Below are 20508 nucleotides of genomic sequence, written 5' to 3' on the forward strand. Positions count from 1 at the left end.
TTCTGTAGCCCTGGTCCTGCTAAACCTGGCAAGTGAGCTTGCCCTGGCCCTGCCCTCTCCTGTGGCCCTGCCAAAGCAAGTGGGTATAAGCAGTCTGCACAGGGGATGCCCCTTGACAAGCATCTGGCTGTAGTGGTCAGGAGGCCTGCATTTCTGGGCTCCACAGGACTAAAACAATTGGAGAGACAGTTCCTGACAGACTACCATCCCCAGGGTACACAGACAGCAGATAGAAACACATCCCCAGTCTTCCTATGAGCACTTCTTCAAGACTGGGAGAGATGGCTGTTTTGCTTACGATAGAGAAACAAACAGAGTCAAACAAATAGAGGAAATACAGGAATATGTCCTAAATGAAATAATAAGATAAAATTCCAGGAAAAAAATATCTAATGAAAGAAACAATGAAATGGAGAGAAGTCACTTACCTGATAAAATGTTCAAAGTAATGATCATAAATATGCTCACCATTCTTGATAGAATAGATGAAGAAACTTCAATAAAGAGACTGATAATGTAAAAAAGTACAAAAAAGAAGTTACAGAGCTGAAAAACACAATAACTGAACTGAAAAATAAACTAGATGGATTCAAGAGCAGACCAGATGAAGCAGAAAAAAAGGATAAGTGACCAGGAAGACAGGGCAGAACTCAACCAAACAGGGCAGCAAAAGGAAAAAAGTGAAGATAGCTTAAGGGACTCATAGCACAACATCAAGCAGAACAAAATTCTCCTAGAAGGAGAAAAGAGAGAGAAAGAGACATAACTTATTTGAAGAAATAATGGCTGACTACTTTCCTAACCAGGGGAAGGAAACAGACACCCAGATCTAGGAAGCCCAGAGAGTTCCAAATAAGATGAAGCCAAAGAGATTCAAAGCAAGAGACATTGTAATTAAAATCTCAGAAGTTAAAGAGATAATCTTAAAAGCAGCAACAGAAAAAGAACCTGTTATATAGAAGGGAACTCCATGAGACTATTAGCAGATTTTTCAACAGAAACTTTGCAGGCCATAAGGGAATGGCAATGATATATTCAGTGCTGAAAGCAAAATCTCCCAACCAAGAATACTCTAGCTAGCAAGATTATCATTCAGAATTGAAGGAGAGGTAAAGTTTTCCAGACAAGCAAACACTAAAGGAGCTCATCACTGCTAAACTGGCCTAAAAATAAATGTTAATGGGACTTCTTTAAGCTGAAAAGAAAGGGTACTGGTTGGGTAACAAAGTAACATATGAAAGTAAATACTGGGGGCGCCTAGGTGGCGCAGTCGGTTAAGCGTCCGACTTCAGCCAGGTCACAATCTCGCGGTCCGTGAGTTCGAGCCCCGCGTCAGGCTCTGGGCTGATGGCTCGGAGCCTGGAGCCTGTTTCCGATTCTGTGTCTCCCTCTCTCTCTGCCCCTCCCCCGTTCATGCTCTGTCTCTCTCTGTCCCAAAAATAAATAAAAAAACGTTGAAAAAAAAAAATTAAAAAAAAAAAAAAAAAAAGAAAGTAAATACTGTACCAGTAAAGGTAAATGTACAGCAAAGGTAGTAGACTAATGACTTATAAAGCTAGCATGAAGGTTAAAAGATAAAAGCAGTATAAATAACTACAACAATTCACAGAATAAGAAGATATAAAATGTGACATCAAAAACATAAAATTGGAGGTGAGCGTAGTAAAAAAGTAGAATTTTAGAATGCATTCAAACATAACTTGTTATCAACATAAAATAGACTAGTATAGGGTGGTTCAGTCAGTTAAGTCCAACTTCGGCTCAGGTCATGATCTCATGGTTCACGAGTTCAAGCCCCACATTGGGCTCTGTGCTGACAGCTCAGAGCCTGGAGCCTGCTTCAGATTCTGTGTCTCCCTCTCTCTCTGCCCTTCACCCTCTCTCTCTCTCTCTCTCTCTCTTTAAAATAAATAAACATTAAAAAATTATAGACTAGTATACATACAGGCTGATATAGGTGAGCCTCATGGTAATCACAAAGCAAAAACCTATAGTAGATACACAAAAGATAATGAAAATGAAATCTAAACATAACACTAAAGGCACCAAACCACAAGAAGAGAGAACAAGAAGAACAGAAGGTCACTACAAAACTGCCAGAAAACAATTAACAAAATGTCAATAAGCACACACCTACTTGTAATTACTTTAAACATAAATGGACTAAATTTTTGAACTGAAAGACATAAAGAAGCTGAATGGATAAAAAAACAAGACCCATCTATATGCTGCTTACCAGAGATTCATCTCAAATGTAAGGACATACACAGACTGAAAATGAAAGGACAGAAAAAGATGTTTCATGCAAATGGAAACCAAAAGAAAGCCAGAGTGGCTATACTTATCAGACAAAACAAACTTTAAAACACTGTTAATCAAGCAAAGATAGGCATTATATTATGATAAAAGAGTCAATACAGCAAGAATATATAACATTTGTAAATATTTATGCACTCAACATAGAAGCACCTAAATATATAAAGGAAATATTAACAGACCCAAAGGGAAAAATCAACAGCAATACAATAATATTTGGAGACTCTAATACCCCACTTACATTAATGGATAGATCACCTCAACAGAAAATAAAAATGGAAAAATCAGCCTTGAAGGATACATTAGACCAGATACATACATACATACATACATATATATATATATATATATATATATATATATATATATATATAAACATATATAGAACATTCCACAAAGAAGCAGCAGAACATACATTCTTCTCAAGTGCACACAGAACATTCCCTAGGTGAGATCACAAGTTAGGCCACAAAACAAGTCTCAGTAAATTTAAGAAGACTGATACCCTATCAAGCATTTTTTCAGACCACAACAAAACTGGAAATCAATCACAAAAAAATAAAAAAGGAAAAATCACAAAGATGTGAAGATGTAATAACTTGCTACTGAATAACCAATGGGTCAACAAAGAAATCTAAGTAAAAATTTTAAAAATCCCTTGATACAAATGAAAATGAAAATACAACACACCAAAATCTGTGGAATGTAGCAAAAGCAGATATAAGAAGTTCAGAGTGATACAGACCTGCCTCAAAAAACAAGAATAATCTCAAATAAACAATCTAACATTACACCTAAAGGAACTAGGAACAAATGAAGCCCAAAGTTAGAAGAAGAAAGGAAATAATAAATATTAAGGCAGAAATAAATAAGATTAAAAAGAAACTAGAAAAGATCAATGAAACTATGAGCTGGTTCTTTGAAAAGATAAACAAAACTGATAAACCTTTAGCTACATTAATTAAAAAAAAAAAAGGCTTCCCAAATAAATAAAAATAGAAATAAAAGACAGGAAGTTACATGAAGGGGTACATGCACCCAATCTTTATAGCAGTACTATCAATAATAGCCAAGGTATGGAAAGAGCCCAAATGCCCATCGACCGATGAATGGATAAAAAAGATGTGGCATATATATGCAATGGAATATTACTTGGTGATCAAAAACAATGAAATCTTGCCATTTATGACAACGTGGATGGAACTAAAGTGCATTATACTAAACGAAATTAGTCAGAGAAAGATAAATATCATATGATTTCACTCATTTGTGGAATTTAAGAATCAAAACAGATGAACATAAGGGAAGGGAAGCAAACATAAGATAAAACCAGAGAGGGAGAGGGGTGCCTGGGTGGCTCAGTCGGTTAAGCATCTGACTTTGGCTTAGGTCATGATCTTGCAGTCCCTGAGTCGAGTCCCACGTCGGGCTCTGTGCTGACAGCTCAGAGCCTGGAGCCTGCTTCGGATTCTGTGTCTCCCTCTCTCTGGCCTTCCCCCTCTTGAGCTCTGTCTCTCTCTCTCAAAAATAAACATTAAAAACAAATTTAATGGGGACTCTTAAATACAGAGAACTGAGGGTTGCTGGCCAAGGTGTTGGGGGGGGGGGGGGTGGATGGGCTGAATGAGTGTTGGGCATTAAGAAGGGCACTTGTGATGAGCACTAGATGTTATATGTAAGCAATGAATCACTAAATTCTATTCCTGAAATCATTACTACACTACACGTTAACTAACTTGGATTTAAATTAAAAAAAAATTTTTTTTAAAGACAGGAAGTAACAAGTGATAACAAAGAAATACAAAGGATCATAAAAGACTACTATGAACAATTATATGCCAACATTGGACAACCGTGAAAAAAAATGGGTAAATTCCTAAAAACATACAACATTCAGTCTTCCAAGACTGAACAACAGAAAAACAGAAAATGTGAATAGACTGATTACTAAGAAGAAAATTGACTTGGTAATCAAAAACCTACCAACAAACAGAAGTCCAGAAACAGATGGTTCCACTGGTGAATTCTACAAAACATTTAAAGAAGAACTAATACCTATCCTTTCTCTAAGTCTTCCAAAAAACTGAAGAGGAGGGAATGCTTCAAAATTTCATTTTATGAGACCAGCATTATCCGGATACCAAACACCAAACAAGAACACCACAAAAAAAGAAAATTACAGGCCCAAATCCCTGATGAACATAGATGTAAAAATCCCCAACAAAATATTAGCAAACCAAATTCAAAAATACATTAAGAAAATCATATACCATGATCACGCAGGATTTATTCCAGGATGTAAGGATGGTTTAACATCTGCAAATCAGTCATTGTGATACACCACATTAACAAAATGAAAGCTAAAGATCACACGATCATCTCAATAGATGCAGAAAAAGCATCTGGCAAAATTCAGCATCCATTTATGACAAACCCACAACTAACATCACACTCAATGGTGAAAAAAATGAAAGCATTTCCCATTTCCTCTAAGATCAGGAACAAGAGAAGGATGCTTGCTCTCACCACTTTTATTTAACATAGAATTGACAATCTTAGCCAGAGAAATCAGGCCAGGAAAAGGAACAAAAGGCATCCAGTTTAGAAAGGAAAAAGTAAAGATCATCATTTGCAAATGAGATGATTTCATATATTAAAAAACCCCATAGACCACCAACACACTGTTAAACAAATACAATAAAGTTGCAGAATACAAAGTCAATATACAAAAACCTGTTGTGTTTTTACATACTAACAATGAACTATCAGAAAGAGGAATCAAGAAAACAATTCCATTTACAATTGCATCAAGATGAATAAAATACCTAGGAATAAATTTAACCAAGGAAGTGAAAGACCTGTATGAGAAAACCTACATTGATAAAAGAAATGGAAGAAGACACAAATAAATAGGAAGATATCCTGTGCTCATGGACTGGAAGAATTAATACAGCTAAAATGTCCAAAGTACCCAAAGCAATCAATTCAATCCCTATGAAAATCCCATGGCATTTTCACAGAAATGGAGCAAACAATCCTTAAATTTATATGGAACCACAAAAGATCTTGAGTAGCCAAAGCAATCTTGAGAACGAAGAGCAAAGCTGGAGACCTCAAGCTCCCTGATTTCAAACTATATTTAAAAATGACAGTAATCAAGGGGTGCCTGGGTGGCTCAGTCGGTTGAGCATCTGACTTCAGCTCAGGTCATGATCTTGCAGTTCGTGAGTTCAAGCCCTGTGTCAGGCTCTGTACTGACAGCTCAGAACCTGGAGCCTGCTTCGGATTCTGTGTCTCCCTCTCTCTCTGCCCCTTCCCCACTCATGCTCTGTCTCTCTCTGTCTCTCAAAAATGAATAAACGTTAAAAAAATTTTTTTTCATTGACAGTAAGCAAAGCAGTATAGTATTGGCATAAAACATATAGATCGATGGAACAAAAAGAGAATCCAGAAATAAACCCATGCATATATGGTTACTTTACAGTAAAGGCAGCATGAATATGCAATAGGGAAAGGACAGTCTCCTCAATAAATGGTGTTAGGAAAACTGCACAGCCGCATGCAAGAGAATGAAGCTGCCATCACTCTCTTACTCCAAATACCAAAACTAACTCAAAATGTAGTAACTTAAATGTAAGAGCAGAAACTATTTAAAAAAAAAAAAAAAAAAAAACTCCTAGAAGAAGACATAGGTGGTATACTCCTTGATACTGCTCTTGGCAATATTGTTTTGGATCTGACTCCAAAGGCAAAGGCAAGAAAAGTGAAAATAAACAAGTAGGACTACATCAAACTAAAAAGCTTTTGCACAGCAAAGGAAACCACCAGCAAAAGGAAAAGGCAGCCTACTTCAATGGGAGAAGATATCTGCAAACCATATATCCAATAAGGGGTTAACATACAAAATATGTAAAGAACTCATATAAATTCAACAAAAAAATCCAATTAAAAAAATGGATAGAGCATCTGAATAGCATTTTTCCAAAAAAAAGACATACAGGTGGCAAAATAGGCATATTAAAAGATGCTCAACATTATTAATCATCAGAGAAATGCAAATCAAAACCACAATAAGATATCTTATACCTGTCAGATTGACTATTATCAAAAAGATAAGAAATAATCAGTGTTGGTGAAGACAGAAAAGGGAACGCTTGTGCACTATTGGTAGGAATGTAAATGGCACAGCCTCTATGGAAAACAGTATGGAATTTCCTCATAAACTTAAAAATAGAACTACCATATATATAGCAATATTACTTTGGGGTATTTATCCAAAGGAAAACAAAACACTACTTTGAAAAGATATTTGCACCCCTATGTTAATTGCAGCATTATTCACAATAGCCAAGATATAGAAACAACCAAGGTGTCCATCAATGGATGAATGGATAACGAAGATGTGGTGTATGTTTACAACGGGATACTACTCAGGCATAAAAAAAGATGAAATTTTGCCATGTAGAAACATGGATGGACCTTAAGGATATTATGTTAAGTGAAATAAAGCATAGAGAGAAAGGCAATGAGTGGATGATTTCACCTATGTGTGGAATCTAAAACACAAAATAAATGAATAAAACAAAACTGATAGGTGCCGAGAACAGACTGGTGGTTGTTAGAAGGTAGGGAGATTAGGAGGGTGGGTGAAATAGGAGATGGGGGTCAAGACACACAAACCTCCAGGCATAAAATAATTAAGTCATTGGGATGTAATGTACAGCATGGTGACTATACACAATAATACTATACTGCACATTATGTAACTTTATGGTGACAGGGAAACTACACTTTTGTGGTAATCATTTCACAGTATGTACAAACATCGAATCATGTTGTACACCTTAAACTAATATGTTATATGGCAATTATACCTCAATACAAAAACCCCACAGACACATTAAGACAATAGATGAGTCACAGACTGGGAAAAATATTCACAATACATACATCTGACAAAGGACTACATCCATGATGGATAAAGAACTCCTACAAGTCAATGATAAAAAATATAAAAACCTAATAAAAAATAAGCAGAAAACTTTGAACAGATACTACCAAAAAAGATATACAAATAGCTAAAAAACACATGAAAGGATGATCAATGTCTTTATACATCAGGGAGATGAAAATTAAAACCACAAAAAGACATCCTTTCACTTCAACTTGAATGACTAAAATAAAAAAATTAGGGGTGCCCGACTGCCTGTCAGTAGAGCATACAACTCTTGATCTCAGGGAGGTAAGTTGGATCCCCACACTGAGTGTAGAGATTACTTAAAAAATAAAATCTTGGGGCGCCTGGGTGGCTCAGTCGGTTAAGCGGCCGACTTCGGCTCAGGTCATGATCTCGCGGTCCGGGAATTCGAGCCCCGCGTCGGGCTCTGTGCTGACAGCTCGGAGCCTGGAGCCTGTTTCAGATTCTGTGTCTCCCTCTCTCTGACCCTCCCCCATTCATGCTCTGTCTCCCTCTGTCTCAAAAATAACTAAATGTTAAAAAAAATTAAAAAAAAAAAATCTTTGGGGTGCCTGGGTGGCTCAGGAGGTTAAGCAGCCAACTCTTGATTTCAGCTCAGGTCATCATCTCATGGTTTGTGAGTTCAAACCCTGTGTCAGGCTCTCTGTCTATAGGCTCAGAGCCTGTTTCAGATCCTCTGTCCCCCTCTATCTCTGCCCCTCCCCTGCTCATACACTCTCTCACACTATGTCCCTCAAAAATAAATATATATTAAAAAATATTAAAGAAATAAAATAAAAATAAATTAAATTAAAATAAGATTAACAATATCAAATGTTGGTGAGGATGTGGAATTACAAATATCTGACACTGCTGCTGAGACTGTAAAATGGTCCATCCATTTCAAAGAAGCAATTAGCAGTTTCTTTTTTTTTTTTTTTTTAACTTTTTAAACATTTATTTATTTTTGAGACAGAGAAAAAGAGAGCAGGGGAGGGGCAGAGAGAGGGGGGAAAGAGAATCTCAAATATGCTCCATGCTGTCAGCACAGAGCCCAAAGCAGGGCTCAAACTCACAAACCATGAGATCATGACCTGAGCCAAAATCAAGAGTCAGCCACTAAACTGACTGGGCGACCCAGTTTCTTTTAAATTGAACACAACCTGTACCCTATTCTACTCTTAAATACTCACCTGTGAAAAATGTTGACAAAAAGATTTATACAAGAATGTTTACAGCAACCTTATTTATAACAGATACAAACTGGAAAAAACTCAAATGTCCATCAACAGGGGGTGCCTGGATGGCTCAGTCAGTTAAGCAACTGACCAGCTCAGGTCCTGAAATCGCAGTTTGTGAGTTCGAGCCCCACGCTGGGTTCTGTGCTGACAGATCAGAGCCTGGAGCCTGCTTCAGATTCTGTGTCTCCCTGTCTCTCTGCCCCTCCACTGCTCTCGCTCTGTCTCTCTCTCTCTCAAAAATGAACATTAACAAAATTTTTTTAATGTCCATCAACAGAAGAACAAATAAGCAAATTGTGGTCAATTCATACAGTGGAATAATACTCAGTAAAATTAAAAACAAAACCTAACTACTGATACCCACACAATAATAAGGATGACTCTTGAAAACATGTTTAGCAAAAGAGGCCAGCTATGAAAGGATGCATTTTGCATGATTTCATTTATATGAAATCTAAGAAGAAACAATAGTGGTTGCCTAGGGGAACAGAGGAATGACTGATTAGAAAGAGGAATGAATCAGCTTTCTGAGGTGAAATGTTCTATATCTTGTCTTGAGTGGTGATTTCATGGGTATATACAATTGTTAAAACTCACTGAGCTGACATGTAAGATCTGTTCATTTTTTGGTATGTTAATTACACCTAAATAGTCACATATATGTTTATATACTCAGACATATACTACATCTTTATCATATAGATAACAATGTAATTAAAAAAAAAAAAAAAGTCATCACAAAGTTGAATAGGCTCACCTAGATTTATTTTGACACATGAAGAGGGCCTGGATTTGATTCTCCAAGAGAGCATTATCAAACAAAAGGAATTGTTCTTAAAATATTTGGTGCTCACATGAAACCTGCAGCATGTATTAGCTGTGTGATTTGGGGTGAGACTTAACCTTTCTAAGCTTCTTTTCCTCATTTACCTATTTCACAAGAAGTGACCATGTGCATATTAAAGTACTTTGAAAATTCTAAGTTGACATTAAAATATTATTCTTGCTCACAACAGATATAATTAAGCACTCAATTATATTATGTCTGATATGGACATGTAATATGTGTGTATACATGTATGTATGGATTTCTACATATACAGAGACCTTCTAAAAAAAAAAAAAAAAAAGAAAAAGAAAAAGAAAAACATATGGCCTAATAAGAATGGCTTGCCTATAAGAGCAATGAGAAAAAAATATTTGAAACCAAAAATATTTGTTATATATGCTACACATACAGCATCTGTAACACATATTTATGGGTAACCGTACACACAAATACTGCCCCAACCCCACCTAAAGAAGGGTCAAGCAATTGTTAAACCTAAAGGTCAATGTATAGGTCATACAACAGCTGGCTTCCTTAGTGTAGTGGTTATCATGTTCACCTCACACACGAAAGGTCCCCAGTTTGATCCCAGGCAGAAACACGCTTGTTTTCCCTCTCTGTAGAGCTGTAAAACTTAGTCAAGAGTAACTGTATTATCATCAGTGAAATACACATCAAAACCACAATGAGATACCACCTCACACCTGTCAGAATGGCTAAAATTAACAACTGCAGGCAACAACAGATATTGGCAAGAATGCAGAGAAAGAGGAACCCTTTTGCACTGCTGGTGGGAATGCTAACTAGTGCAACCACTCTGGAAAACAGTATGGAGGTTCCTCAAAAAATTGAGGCGCCTGGGTGGCTCAGTCGGTTGAGCGGCCAACTTCGGCTCAGGTTACGATCTCACGGTCTGTGAGTTCGAGCCCCGCATCGGGCTCTGTGCTGACAGCTCGGAGCCCGGAGCCTGTTTCAGATTCTGTGTCTCCCTCTCTCTCTGAACCTCCCCCGTTCATGCTCTGTCTCTGTCTCAAAAATAAATAAATGTTAAAAAAAAAAAAATTTTTTTTAAATAAATAAATAAAAATTAAAAAAAAATTAAAAATGTAACTACCCTATGACCCAGCAATTGTACTACTAGGTATTTATCCAAAGGATACAGGTATGCTGTTTCGAACGGGTACATGCACCCCAATGTGTATAGCAGCACCACTGACAATAGCCAAAGTATGGAAAGAGCCCAAATGTCCATGGACTGATGGATGGATAAAGAAGATGTGGTATGTATGTATGTGTGTATGTGTGTGTATACATATACGTATACATACGTATATATACATATATGTATATACATACACAATGGAATGTTACTTGGCAATCAAAAAAATAAAATAAAATCTTGCCATTTGCAACAGCGTGGATAGAACTAGAGTGTATTATATGCTAAGGGAAATTAGAGAAAGACAAATATACGATTTCACTCATATGTAGAATTTAAGATACAAAACAGTTATGGGAAGAGAAGCAAAAATAATATAAAATAATATAAAAACAGGAAGGGGGACAAAACATAAGAAACTCAAATACAGAGAGCTGAAGGCTGGTGGTGGGGTTTTGGATGAGAGGATGGGCTAAATGGGCGAGGGCATTAAGGAGGACACTTGTTGGGATGAGCACTGGGTGTTATACGTAGGGGATGAATCACTGGATTCTCCTCCTGAAATCATTGCACTATATGCTAACTTGGATGTAAATTTTAAAAAACAAAAATATTAAAACAAAGAAAAAAAAGGTAACTATGATATAGATACTACAACAACAAAAAACTTACGAGGGCACATCTATATTATCATAAATTCTGAATTAGAAGTCTTTTTTCGAGGTTTTGGTATATTTTAAAAAGTTGGTTAGGGGCGCCTGGGTGGCTCAGTCGGTTGAGCGTCCGACTTCGGCTCAGGTCACGATCTCGTGGCCCGTGGGTTCGAGCCCCACGTCGGGCTCTGTGCTGACAGCTCAGAGCCTGGAGCCTGCTTCCGATTCTGTGTCTCCCTCTCTCTCTGCCCCTCCCCCATTCATGCTCTGTCTCTCTCTGTCTCAAAAATAAATAAAGGTTGAAAAAAAAAATTTTTTTAATAAAAAATAAAAAATAAATAAATAAAAAGTTGGTTAAAGTTCGCAATGAAGATTTAAAATTTAAAAATGCATACCCTGTTTTATTTCTTTTCCCAAAGGTTATATTCTGCTTCCAAAGTGAAATGTTCTGCTGTTGATTCTCTGCTGCCTTTAGAAAGTAAGAGCAGCCTTGGGGCACCTGGGTGGCTCAGTCACTTAAGCGTCTGACTTCGGCTCAGGTCATGATCTCGTGGTTCCTGAGTTCGAGCCCCACATCAGACTTTCTGCTGTTAGCCCAGAGCTCACTTTGGATCCTCTGCCCCCCTCCCTCTGTCCCTCCCCACCACGCACACTTGAAAATAAAAGAAAGTAAGAGCAGCCTGTATCTTCGATCAAGAACTCAGAGTCAACAAAACTTCCATTTGGTTTTAAAAAGCGCGTGTGTGTGTGTATGTGTGTGTGTGTGTGTGTACACATGCAGATGAGCATGTGTATGAGAACACTAGAAGGAAATATATACCAAAATGTTAACAATGAAAAATAAAACTGTCATTTAATAATCTCTATGCTCAGGGCAAAAGACCCTAAAAAATTAAGGTTAACAATTTGTGTGAAAGATCGAAGACCTAAATGTAAGAGCTAAAACTATGAAATTCTTAGCAGAAAATGGGTATTAATCTATGTGATCTTGGATTAGGCAATAATTTCTTAGACATTACACCAAAAGCACAAGCAACAAAATATAATTAAATTGGACTTCATTAGAATCAAAGTCCAATTCTCCAAAGGACACAGTCAAGAAAGTGAAAAATACTAGAAATCACATGTCTGGTAAGGGATTCTAAATATACGAAGAACTCTTATCACTTAATAATAAAAAACAACCCAATTTAAAAACAGGCACAGGTTCTGAAGAGACATTCCTCCAAAGAAGATATATAAATGCCAATACATTCTTAAAAAGATGCTCAACACTGTCAGTCATTAGATCACAACAAGGTAACATTCATACCCGCTAGGATGGATATAAATCAATGACAAGGATATCAAGAAATCTCAAAGCTCCTACACTGCTGGTAGGAACATATAACTGTGCAGCCACTTTGGAAAACAGTCTGGCCGTTCCTCAAAATACAAATTAGAGTTACTATATGACCCACCAATTCCACTTCCTGGGTATATACCCAAGAGAAGTGATGACGCAGGTCTGCAGAAAACTTTTTACATTAATGTTCAGAGCAGCATTATTCATAATAGCCACAAAGTGGAAACAACCCAAATGATCAACTGATGAATCAATAAACAAAATGTGACATATCTACATAATAGAACACTATTCAGCAATAAGACCTGAGGCATTGATCCATGCTACAACATGGATGAACCCTGAAAACATTATGCTGAATTTTAAAAAGCCAGACAATTGTTGGGGCGCCTGGGTGGCGCAGTCGGTTAAGTGTCCGACTTCAGCCAGGTCACGATCTCGCGATCCGGGAGTTCGAGCCCCGCGTCAGGCTCTGGGCTGATGGCTCAGAGCCTGGAGCCTGTTTCCGATTCTGTGTCTCCCTCTCTCTCTGCCCCTCCCCCGTTCATGCTCTGTCTCTCTCTGTCCCAAAAATAAATAAACGTTGAAAAAAAAAAAATTTTAAAAAAAAATTAAAAAATAAAAAAAATAAATAAAAAGCCAGACACAAAAAGCCACAGGTTTTTCATTGCATTTACATGAAATGTCCAGAACTGGTGAATCTGTAGAGATGGAAAGCTTATTAACGGCTGCCCAAGACTTGGCAGAGGCAAAGAGGAAAGACTGATGGGCGACAGCTAGAGGGGACCAAGTTCCTTTTTGGGGTGATAAAAATGTTCTAAAATTGACTTTGGTGATAGCTACACAACTCCGTGGATATACTAAAAACTGCTGAGTGGTACACGTTAAAGTGGGGGAATTGTAGGGTATGAGAATTATATCTTAATAAAGCTGTTGCTGGGGCGCCTGGGTGGCGCAGTCGGTTAAGCGTCCGACTTCAACCAGGTCACGATCTCGCGGTCCGGGAGTTCGAGCCCCGCGTCGGGCTCTGGGCTGATGGCTCGGAGCCTGGAGCCTGTTTCCGATTCTGGGTCTCCCTCTCTCTCTGCCCCTCCCCCGTTCATGCTCTGTCTCTCTCTGTCCCAAAAATAAAATAAACGTTGAAAAAAAAAATTAAAAAAATAAAAAATAAAAAAAATAAAGCTGTTGCTTTAAAAATATTCCTGAGGGGCGCCTGGGGGCGCAGTCGGTTAAGCGTCTGACTTCAGCCAGGTCACGATCTCGCGGTCCGTGAGTTCGAGCCCCGCGTCGGGCTCTGGGCTGATGGCTCGGAGCCTGGAGCCTGTTTCTGATTCTGTGTCTCCCTCTCTCTCTGCCCCTCCCCCGTTCATGCTCTGTCTCTCTCTGTCCCAAAAATAAAATAAACGTTGAAAAAAAAAAAATTTTAAAAAAAATAAAATAAAAAAAATAAAGCTTTTGCTTTAAAAATATTCCTGAGGGGCGCCTGGGTGGCGCAGTCGGTTAAGCGTCCGACTTCAGCCAGGTCACGATCTCCCGGTCCGTGAGTTCGAGCCCCACGTCGGGCTCTGGGCTGATGGCTCAGAGCCTGGAGCCTGTTTCTGATTCTGTGTCTCCCTCTCTCTCTGCCCCTCCCCCATTCATGCTCTGTCTCTCTGTCCCAAAAAAATAAATAAACTTTAAAAAATAAAAAAATAAAAAAATAAAAAATTAAAAAAAAATAAAAATATTCCTGAAACACAGCAGGCATTCAATGAATGAGAGAATAAATAAAAAATGAATAAACAGAAACAAACACCAAATATTGCTACATTTCACTGAGTTTTTAGTTTCTTCAATTCAAGCTGAGAATAATGAGAAGATGCCTATAAAGTACAAGTCCAGTACGAGATGCTTAAGAAATGGCAGCTATTATGATGAATTATAACCATAAGCATGTATTTTCTTTGGTGATATGTAGGAATGAAGCTAATCACAATAAGTAATTCTACTTTCAAATTGCCACAGAATATGATTAGACTTAAGATTAAGTTTTATCTGGTGAGAATGATCAGCAACTACCCTTTTTCTATGAGACGTAAACATATCCTAAGTCTGGTTTCCTTCACAGGAAAAAAGAAGCTAAATCCTTCTCAGCCTTGATGGCTGGTTTTGAATCAGAATGAATAAATGGAAGAATGAATAAATGGAAATATACCAAATATGAGTAAATATGGATTTGAAACAAAAGTGGTTTGAATCCTAACTTTACCATTTACTAAGTACTGGATCTCACTTAGGTTTCTTTTCTTCACCTCTAGGTGGGAGTGATAATGAGATAGTTAACGCCTATAAAATGTTCAGATAGGAAAAGTCCCTACTGCTTGCTCATTAGCAATCTTAGCATATTAGAGCTACATTAGAAGCAAAAACCAGTGTCAATTATAGTAATATTTTAGTTGGGTGACAGCCTTATAGACGCTCATTTTATTATTACTCTTTAGATTTATATAGTATGCACTCTTTGGCATGTATCAAATACCAGATTTTTAAAAAATAGGTCATAAAACAAAACAAACAACAAAAAATAAGGTCTAAGGACCAGGTATTTTTATTTCTTGGTCAATTCATTATCTAGTCAATGAACACCATTTTTCCTAGAGGGCAACAGTCATTTTCACAGCAGAATTTCTCTCCATTATATATAGGCAACTCAAAGCCCAAGTCCTAGATGATCCTTCTGCTGGGGAAAAAACCTATAAAACCAATAATGACTGCTCAGTTTGAGCCATTTCCTCTGAAATAAGCTGCATTAGGCTAACATGTTTTGCATTAGGTTAACACAAGGTAGGTCTTTAAAACTGAGTGATTTTTGGAAAAACATGCGCACTGTTCTTAGCTGGTTGCACTGACAGCATTCAGCCAAATACCCACAGGGACACTGCACATTAGATCACCACCACTACCCAGGATGGTGAGAGTTCTCACGATCAGGCGCACGGGTAACCACTCTTCCCAGTGTTTATCTGGTGGCTGTCTATCAGGTTTCGTTCGGTAAAGAGAGAATTCCTGTATTCCACAGTGGCTGATATTCTTTACACAGAGACTCACTCATTTCGTTTAAGGCCTTATTCTCTGTTGAAATACATAGACCTTTGGGAGAACTGGCAGATTATGCTTTAACAATCATTTACACTGTAGTGTAATTGAATTCATCAATACAAACTCAGTAATTACACATTTTCTTTCCTCCTCGAATGAAGAAGAAATTTAGAAAAAAGAGGGCAGCAAAAAATGTTTGAGATGAAGAACTGTGGACAACCTCATCGTTCTGCCTACAACCCAACCTGTCTATTTTTCATGCTGTCAATTTCCAACTAGACAATCCATCAAAGCTCTCAGAAAGAAGTCACGATGAAAGAAGAAATTTAGAGTGTCAGCACAACCCTCAAGGCACCCCAGACTTCAATAGAAATTCCCAAAGTTCAAACCTAGAAACAGGGTCCATGGTAGGAAAAACAAAGGAACCAAATATCTGATTACAGTTTAACCACCTAGGTCACATGTCAGACATGGGAACAGGTCAGTTTCATGGGCAAAAAACCTCTGGGTATTACAAATGGAAACAAATAATTAGCTACATGGGACAGAAAGAGCATGACTCAGGATATTTCTGGCAAGTGTACGCATGAGCAGTTGCAAAACTAAGTTAGGAAATTTCTTAACCAAACTAAAACTAAAACTGAGAAAAAGAATATTTACGATTTGCAAACATTCTCTCATGACAAAAGAAATAATTACAGCATCTAATTAGGGTAAAGGAAGAAGAGAAACTATATTTTTTGTGATCCGCTTAAACAAAGGTCTTATTCTATGTTTGTTATTTGTCCTTCATGAAAAAAGAAAGTCAGCCAAAGAGGTGAGTTTTCTTCCTGAGAATGTACTTGGGTGGACATGTGTACAAGCATACACACAAATGGACATACATACATATGTACATATGTACACACACACACACACACACACAAAGAGCCCAAGTCACCTCTTCAATAGGAACTTCAATTGCCCAAAGGTGAGGACCCAGGTATGTACCAGGCTGACAAATCTCATCAAGAAGAATCCAGAGCAGCCCCTCTCTCTGACCCTCAGGGCATCTTCTCTGAATTAAAAGTTGCAAAGGTCACTGACCTTATCACCTCAAGTTCCACTAGCAACTGAGGAGGGTTTAGCTAGGATTGTCAGCCAATTCAACTGGAAATTATTAAGGGCTTCAGGGACAAAACGGACTAAATAAGTCTTAAATTGTGTATTAACAAATTTGAAATGAACACCACAAATAAAATTAGTTGAGCTACAAACTTAGATTAGAGAATTGGTCTAAATCCAATGTTATACTTACATTTTAAAGATAGAAACCTTTGTGCTCTAATTAAATATAATCTGAAACTCTGCATTCAGAAATGTAATAGCCTTAACATAATTACAGTTGTTTGCTATAACCTCTGGTCCCTAAAGAAGGAAAATTATAATTATAAAACAATGGTTTACTCAGTCCTACACCTGAAATATAAGAGCTCAATTAATCAGTCATCTCACACTTGAACTTCCAGACAATATAAATGTATGGGAACCCTATCCATTACTCTATTTTCTATAATATTTAAGAATCAGAATCAGAACTTTACAAAGTGTGGAACATAATGTCAGGAGCTTCTAAGAGTTAGAGCTGACAAAAATACTACCTCTTTTCTGCACTTAAAATCAGTTAGATCATGCAATGAAATTAAAAAGCATTCCTTAGGGCGCCTGGGTGGCGCAGTCGGTTAAGCGTCCGACTTCAGCCAGGTCACGATCTCGCGGTCCGTGAGTTCGAGCCCCGCGTCGGGCTCTGGGCTGATGGCTCGGAGCCTGGAGCCTGCTTCCGATTCTGTGTCTCCCTCTCTCTCTGCCCCTCCCCCGTTCATGCTCTGTCTCTCTCTGTCCCCAAAATAAATAAACGTTGAAAAAAAAATTAAAAAAAAAAATAAATAAAAAAAATAAAAAGCATTCCTTATTATCACTGAGAAAATCTTAGAAACCCTTGAGTTCAGAAGGAATGTCACTCAGATATTATACCTAATGTGCAAAAAAGGTTAAAGGAACATACTTGTCATGAGAGATGCCCAGTATTAATACTTACACAACCTCCAGCAAGAATTTCTGCTAAAAGTGGAATGGAGCCATCTCTTCTGGTAAATTTGTCCCGGACAAAATCATTAACCTAATCAGAAAGACAACATTGGTTAACTAGAATTCTCAACCATTTCCTCTAATGGCATGTTATTCATTTCCCAAGTCATCAAAATATTTGTCTCATGATAAAATTAAAAATTATCACATCGGGCGCCTGGGTGGCTCAGCTGGTTAAGTGTTTGGCTTCAGCTATGGTCATGATCTCGGTTTGAAAGTTCAAGCCCTGCATCAGGCTCTCTGCTGTCTACACATAGCCCACTTTGGATCCTCTGTCCCCCTCTCTCTCTGCCCCTCCCCTGCTGGTCCTCTCTCTCTCTCCCTCTCTCTCTCTCTCTCTCTCAATGTAAATAAACTTTTAAAAAATTATTAAATGTCTACATAAAACTTTAAAGTTTTACAAATGTCTTGATAGTGGGCCAGTCTCAGCAGCAGCACCATTAATTTTTGGCTTAATGATAATCTAAACAAAAGACATAAATTCAAAGAGAAAGATACTTACAGTCAGTTTAATGGCCTTTTCTGGAGCAACCCCTATAAGCTGTGGTATCAGACCTAGGTAAACAGAAAGAAGCATTAACAATATGAATGTACTAAACATGAACATACAAGCCCAACAAGCAACAGTTTCCCTCATATTATTAATGCATCAAACATTTTAGGGCTTTCATTAAAATATGGAAAAATGGACTATCCTAAAAACTCTGTACATGTATACAATACTGATGTCAAATATAATGTTATGCTTTCTTGAGGCTATAAATCCTTTTCTTAAGCATGCTTCCTTTAAAGCCTAATTATCTAACACGTCTCAAAAAGTATGTGAGCAAGGAATGGAGACCATGGATCTTCTCTACTCCTGAACATTGCCAATAACAATGTAACCAAATCCCCTCCCTTTACAACCAACAATATACAAACATAGACAGGCACTTTAAAGAAGCCAATGTTGTATGCTTGGAAAACCTCTGCAAAGCCTGCTGTTGAAAAGACCCAGATTTTGCCACAAATGCTGCTACCTATATACTAGCATATAGTGGTTTGGTTATTACAGAACACCAACTTGCATAATTTTCTCTTTATAGAGAAAACCAGAATTCAGTACCATTTATTTTAAAGGAAGCCAAAAATGCAAAGAAAAATGCAGTTTTAAGTATCATTTAATGGATATCTTTTAAATTTTTTTTTTCAACGTTTATTTATTTTGGGGACAGAGAGAGACAGAGCATGAATGGGGGAGGGGCAGAGAGAGAGGGAGACACAGAATCGGAAACAGGCTCCAGGCTCTGAGCCATCAGCCCAGAGCCCGACGCGGGGCTCGAACTCACGGAGCGCGAGATCGTGACCTGGCTGAAGTCGGACGCTCAACCGACTGCGCCACCCAGGCGCCCCTGGATATCTTTTACAAACAAAAACATATGCCTGCTACATTCTTATTTACTAATGTATGTCAAACTTAAGACATTTCAAAAGAATCTTCTTAAAACAAAGGAAATCATTATTCTTAGAAAGTTAAATTTCCCAGGCTGGCTGCAAACTGCAAAAGAAAAAAATATATAAACAATTCAACATCTGTAGATATTCATAAGGCTCAGCTTTGTAAAGCACACAGATTACTCAAATTGTTGGCATACATTTTTTGCATACATTTTTTAAAGATGCTAACAATAAACATTCTATATCCTTTAAATCACCCAGCCAAGGGGGAGTTATGTATGTGTTTGCACACTCACTGCTCATCTTAAGCCTACTTTGAGGATACTGCTGAGTGATTTTCTAAGAGTTGAGAGCCAGCAAGTAATCATACATACAGGCTACTGTCAGTCAAACTGAATTATCAATGACAAACACAAATCTGCACACACCTTTAATGGGTAGCAGACTGATTTAAAAGAATAAATCAGCAGATGGCAGTCTTAACTTTCTAACCTTCATGATTATGAGGCCCTATTACTTTTAATCTAACTTCCATACAACCATGTCAGCATGTGTATTTGTTTTACAACTTGCCTCAATAAGGCTCATGGAATTTTAATAAAGTACTGATTTATGTCATTTTATCACTGTTGCCTGCAAAGAAATTTAGGCTAATCTGTCAACAATTTTGTCAATCATCTGACAGAATAATGGACCAGTTCTAAGCCACATATGACAATCTCAATAATCATAGTGTTCACATACAGGACTCCTACAATCTTCTCCCTAATACCAGAGTCTCTCATTTAAAGAACTGATTTTATCAGCTCACATCCTGGATAAAGCTAACAATCCCTCCACCTCTCCCCCACCCCTAAACTTGCTATATTGGACTCATTTCATTAACATGACATCTCTCCCAAATGAAATTTTCCGTAAGCATCCATCCATTGAGAAGGTTAAACTGTGCAGTATATATCTAGGTTACTTCTGGTAGAGAAAAAGTAAACCAAGGAGGAAGAAAGGTCATTTTTCAACAAAGAAAGATTGGAGATGACAAAGAAAAAAAAAAAAAAAAAAAAAACCCTTAGCACCACTCAACCCTCATTAAATTCCTCATTAAATATAATCTAGATATGCAGGGTTTAGTACAGCTTAAAATAAGCATTCCCAGGCAGAGATCTGCATTCTGGACAACACACACCTTCCTCCCGTGGAGTACATGTGATACAGCTGGAATTCAAGGAGGTTAGAGTTCTGAATATTTGAGTAAAATTAACTACATTCATTCTTAGGAGCAGGGTATTTAAGCCTACTTTGATTTCAAAACCACTCTCTTTTCTTATTCTATATAAAATGCCAATAATGAACATCCTCATGACCCTCT

The 20508-nt window shown here is 37.6% G+C and overlaps 1 protein-coding gene across 5 annotated transcripts in view; it reads right to left on the reverse strand.

The window, feature by feature from the left end:
- SLC25A12 (solute carrier family 25 member 12) overlaps positions 1–20508 on the reverse strand; it is a 212463-nt gene that overhangs the window by 14782 nt on the left and 177173 nt on the right. For all 5 annotated transcript variants that reach the window (XM_086718898.1, XM_086718900.1, XM_086718897.1 and 2 more), the window contains 2 exons: positions 18208–18260; positions 17656–17736 (listed from right to left, as the gene is read on the reverse strand). In XM_086718898.1, the coding sequence (XP_086575024.1) occupies positions 17656–17736; positions 18208–18260 (134 nt within the window). The remainder of the gene's footprint in view (positions 1–17655; positions 17737–18207; positions 18261–20508) is intronic.

Source organism: Puma concolor, chromosome C1 (genome assembly GCF_028749965.1).
Source record: "Puma concolor isolate L17-30 chromosome C1, mPumCon1.1.hap2, whole genome shotgun sequence".
NCBI classification, from domain to species: domain Eukaryota; kingdom Metazoa; phylum Chordata; class Mammalia; order Carnivora; family Felidae; genus Puma; species Puma concolor.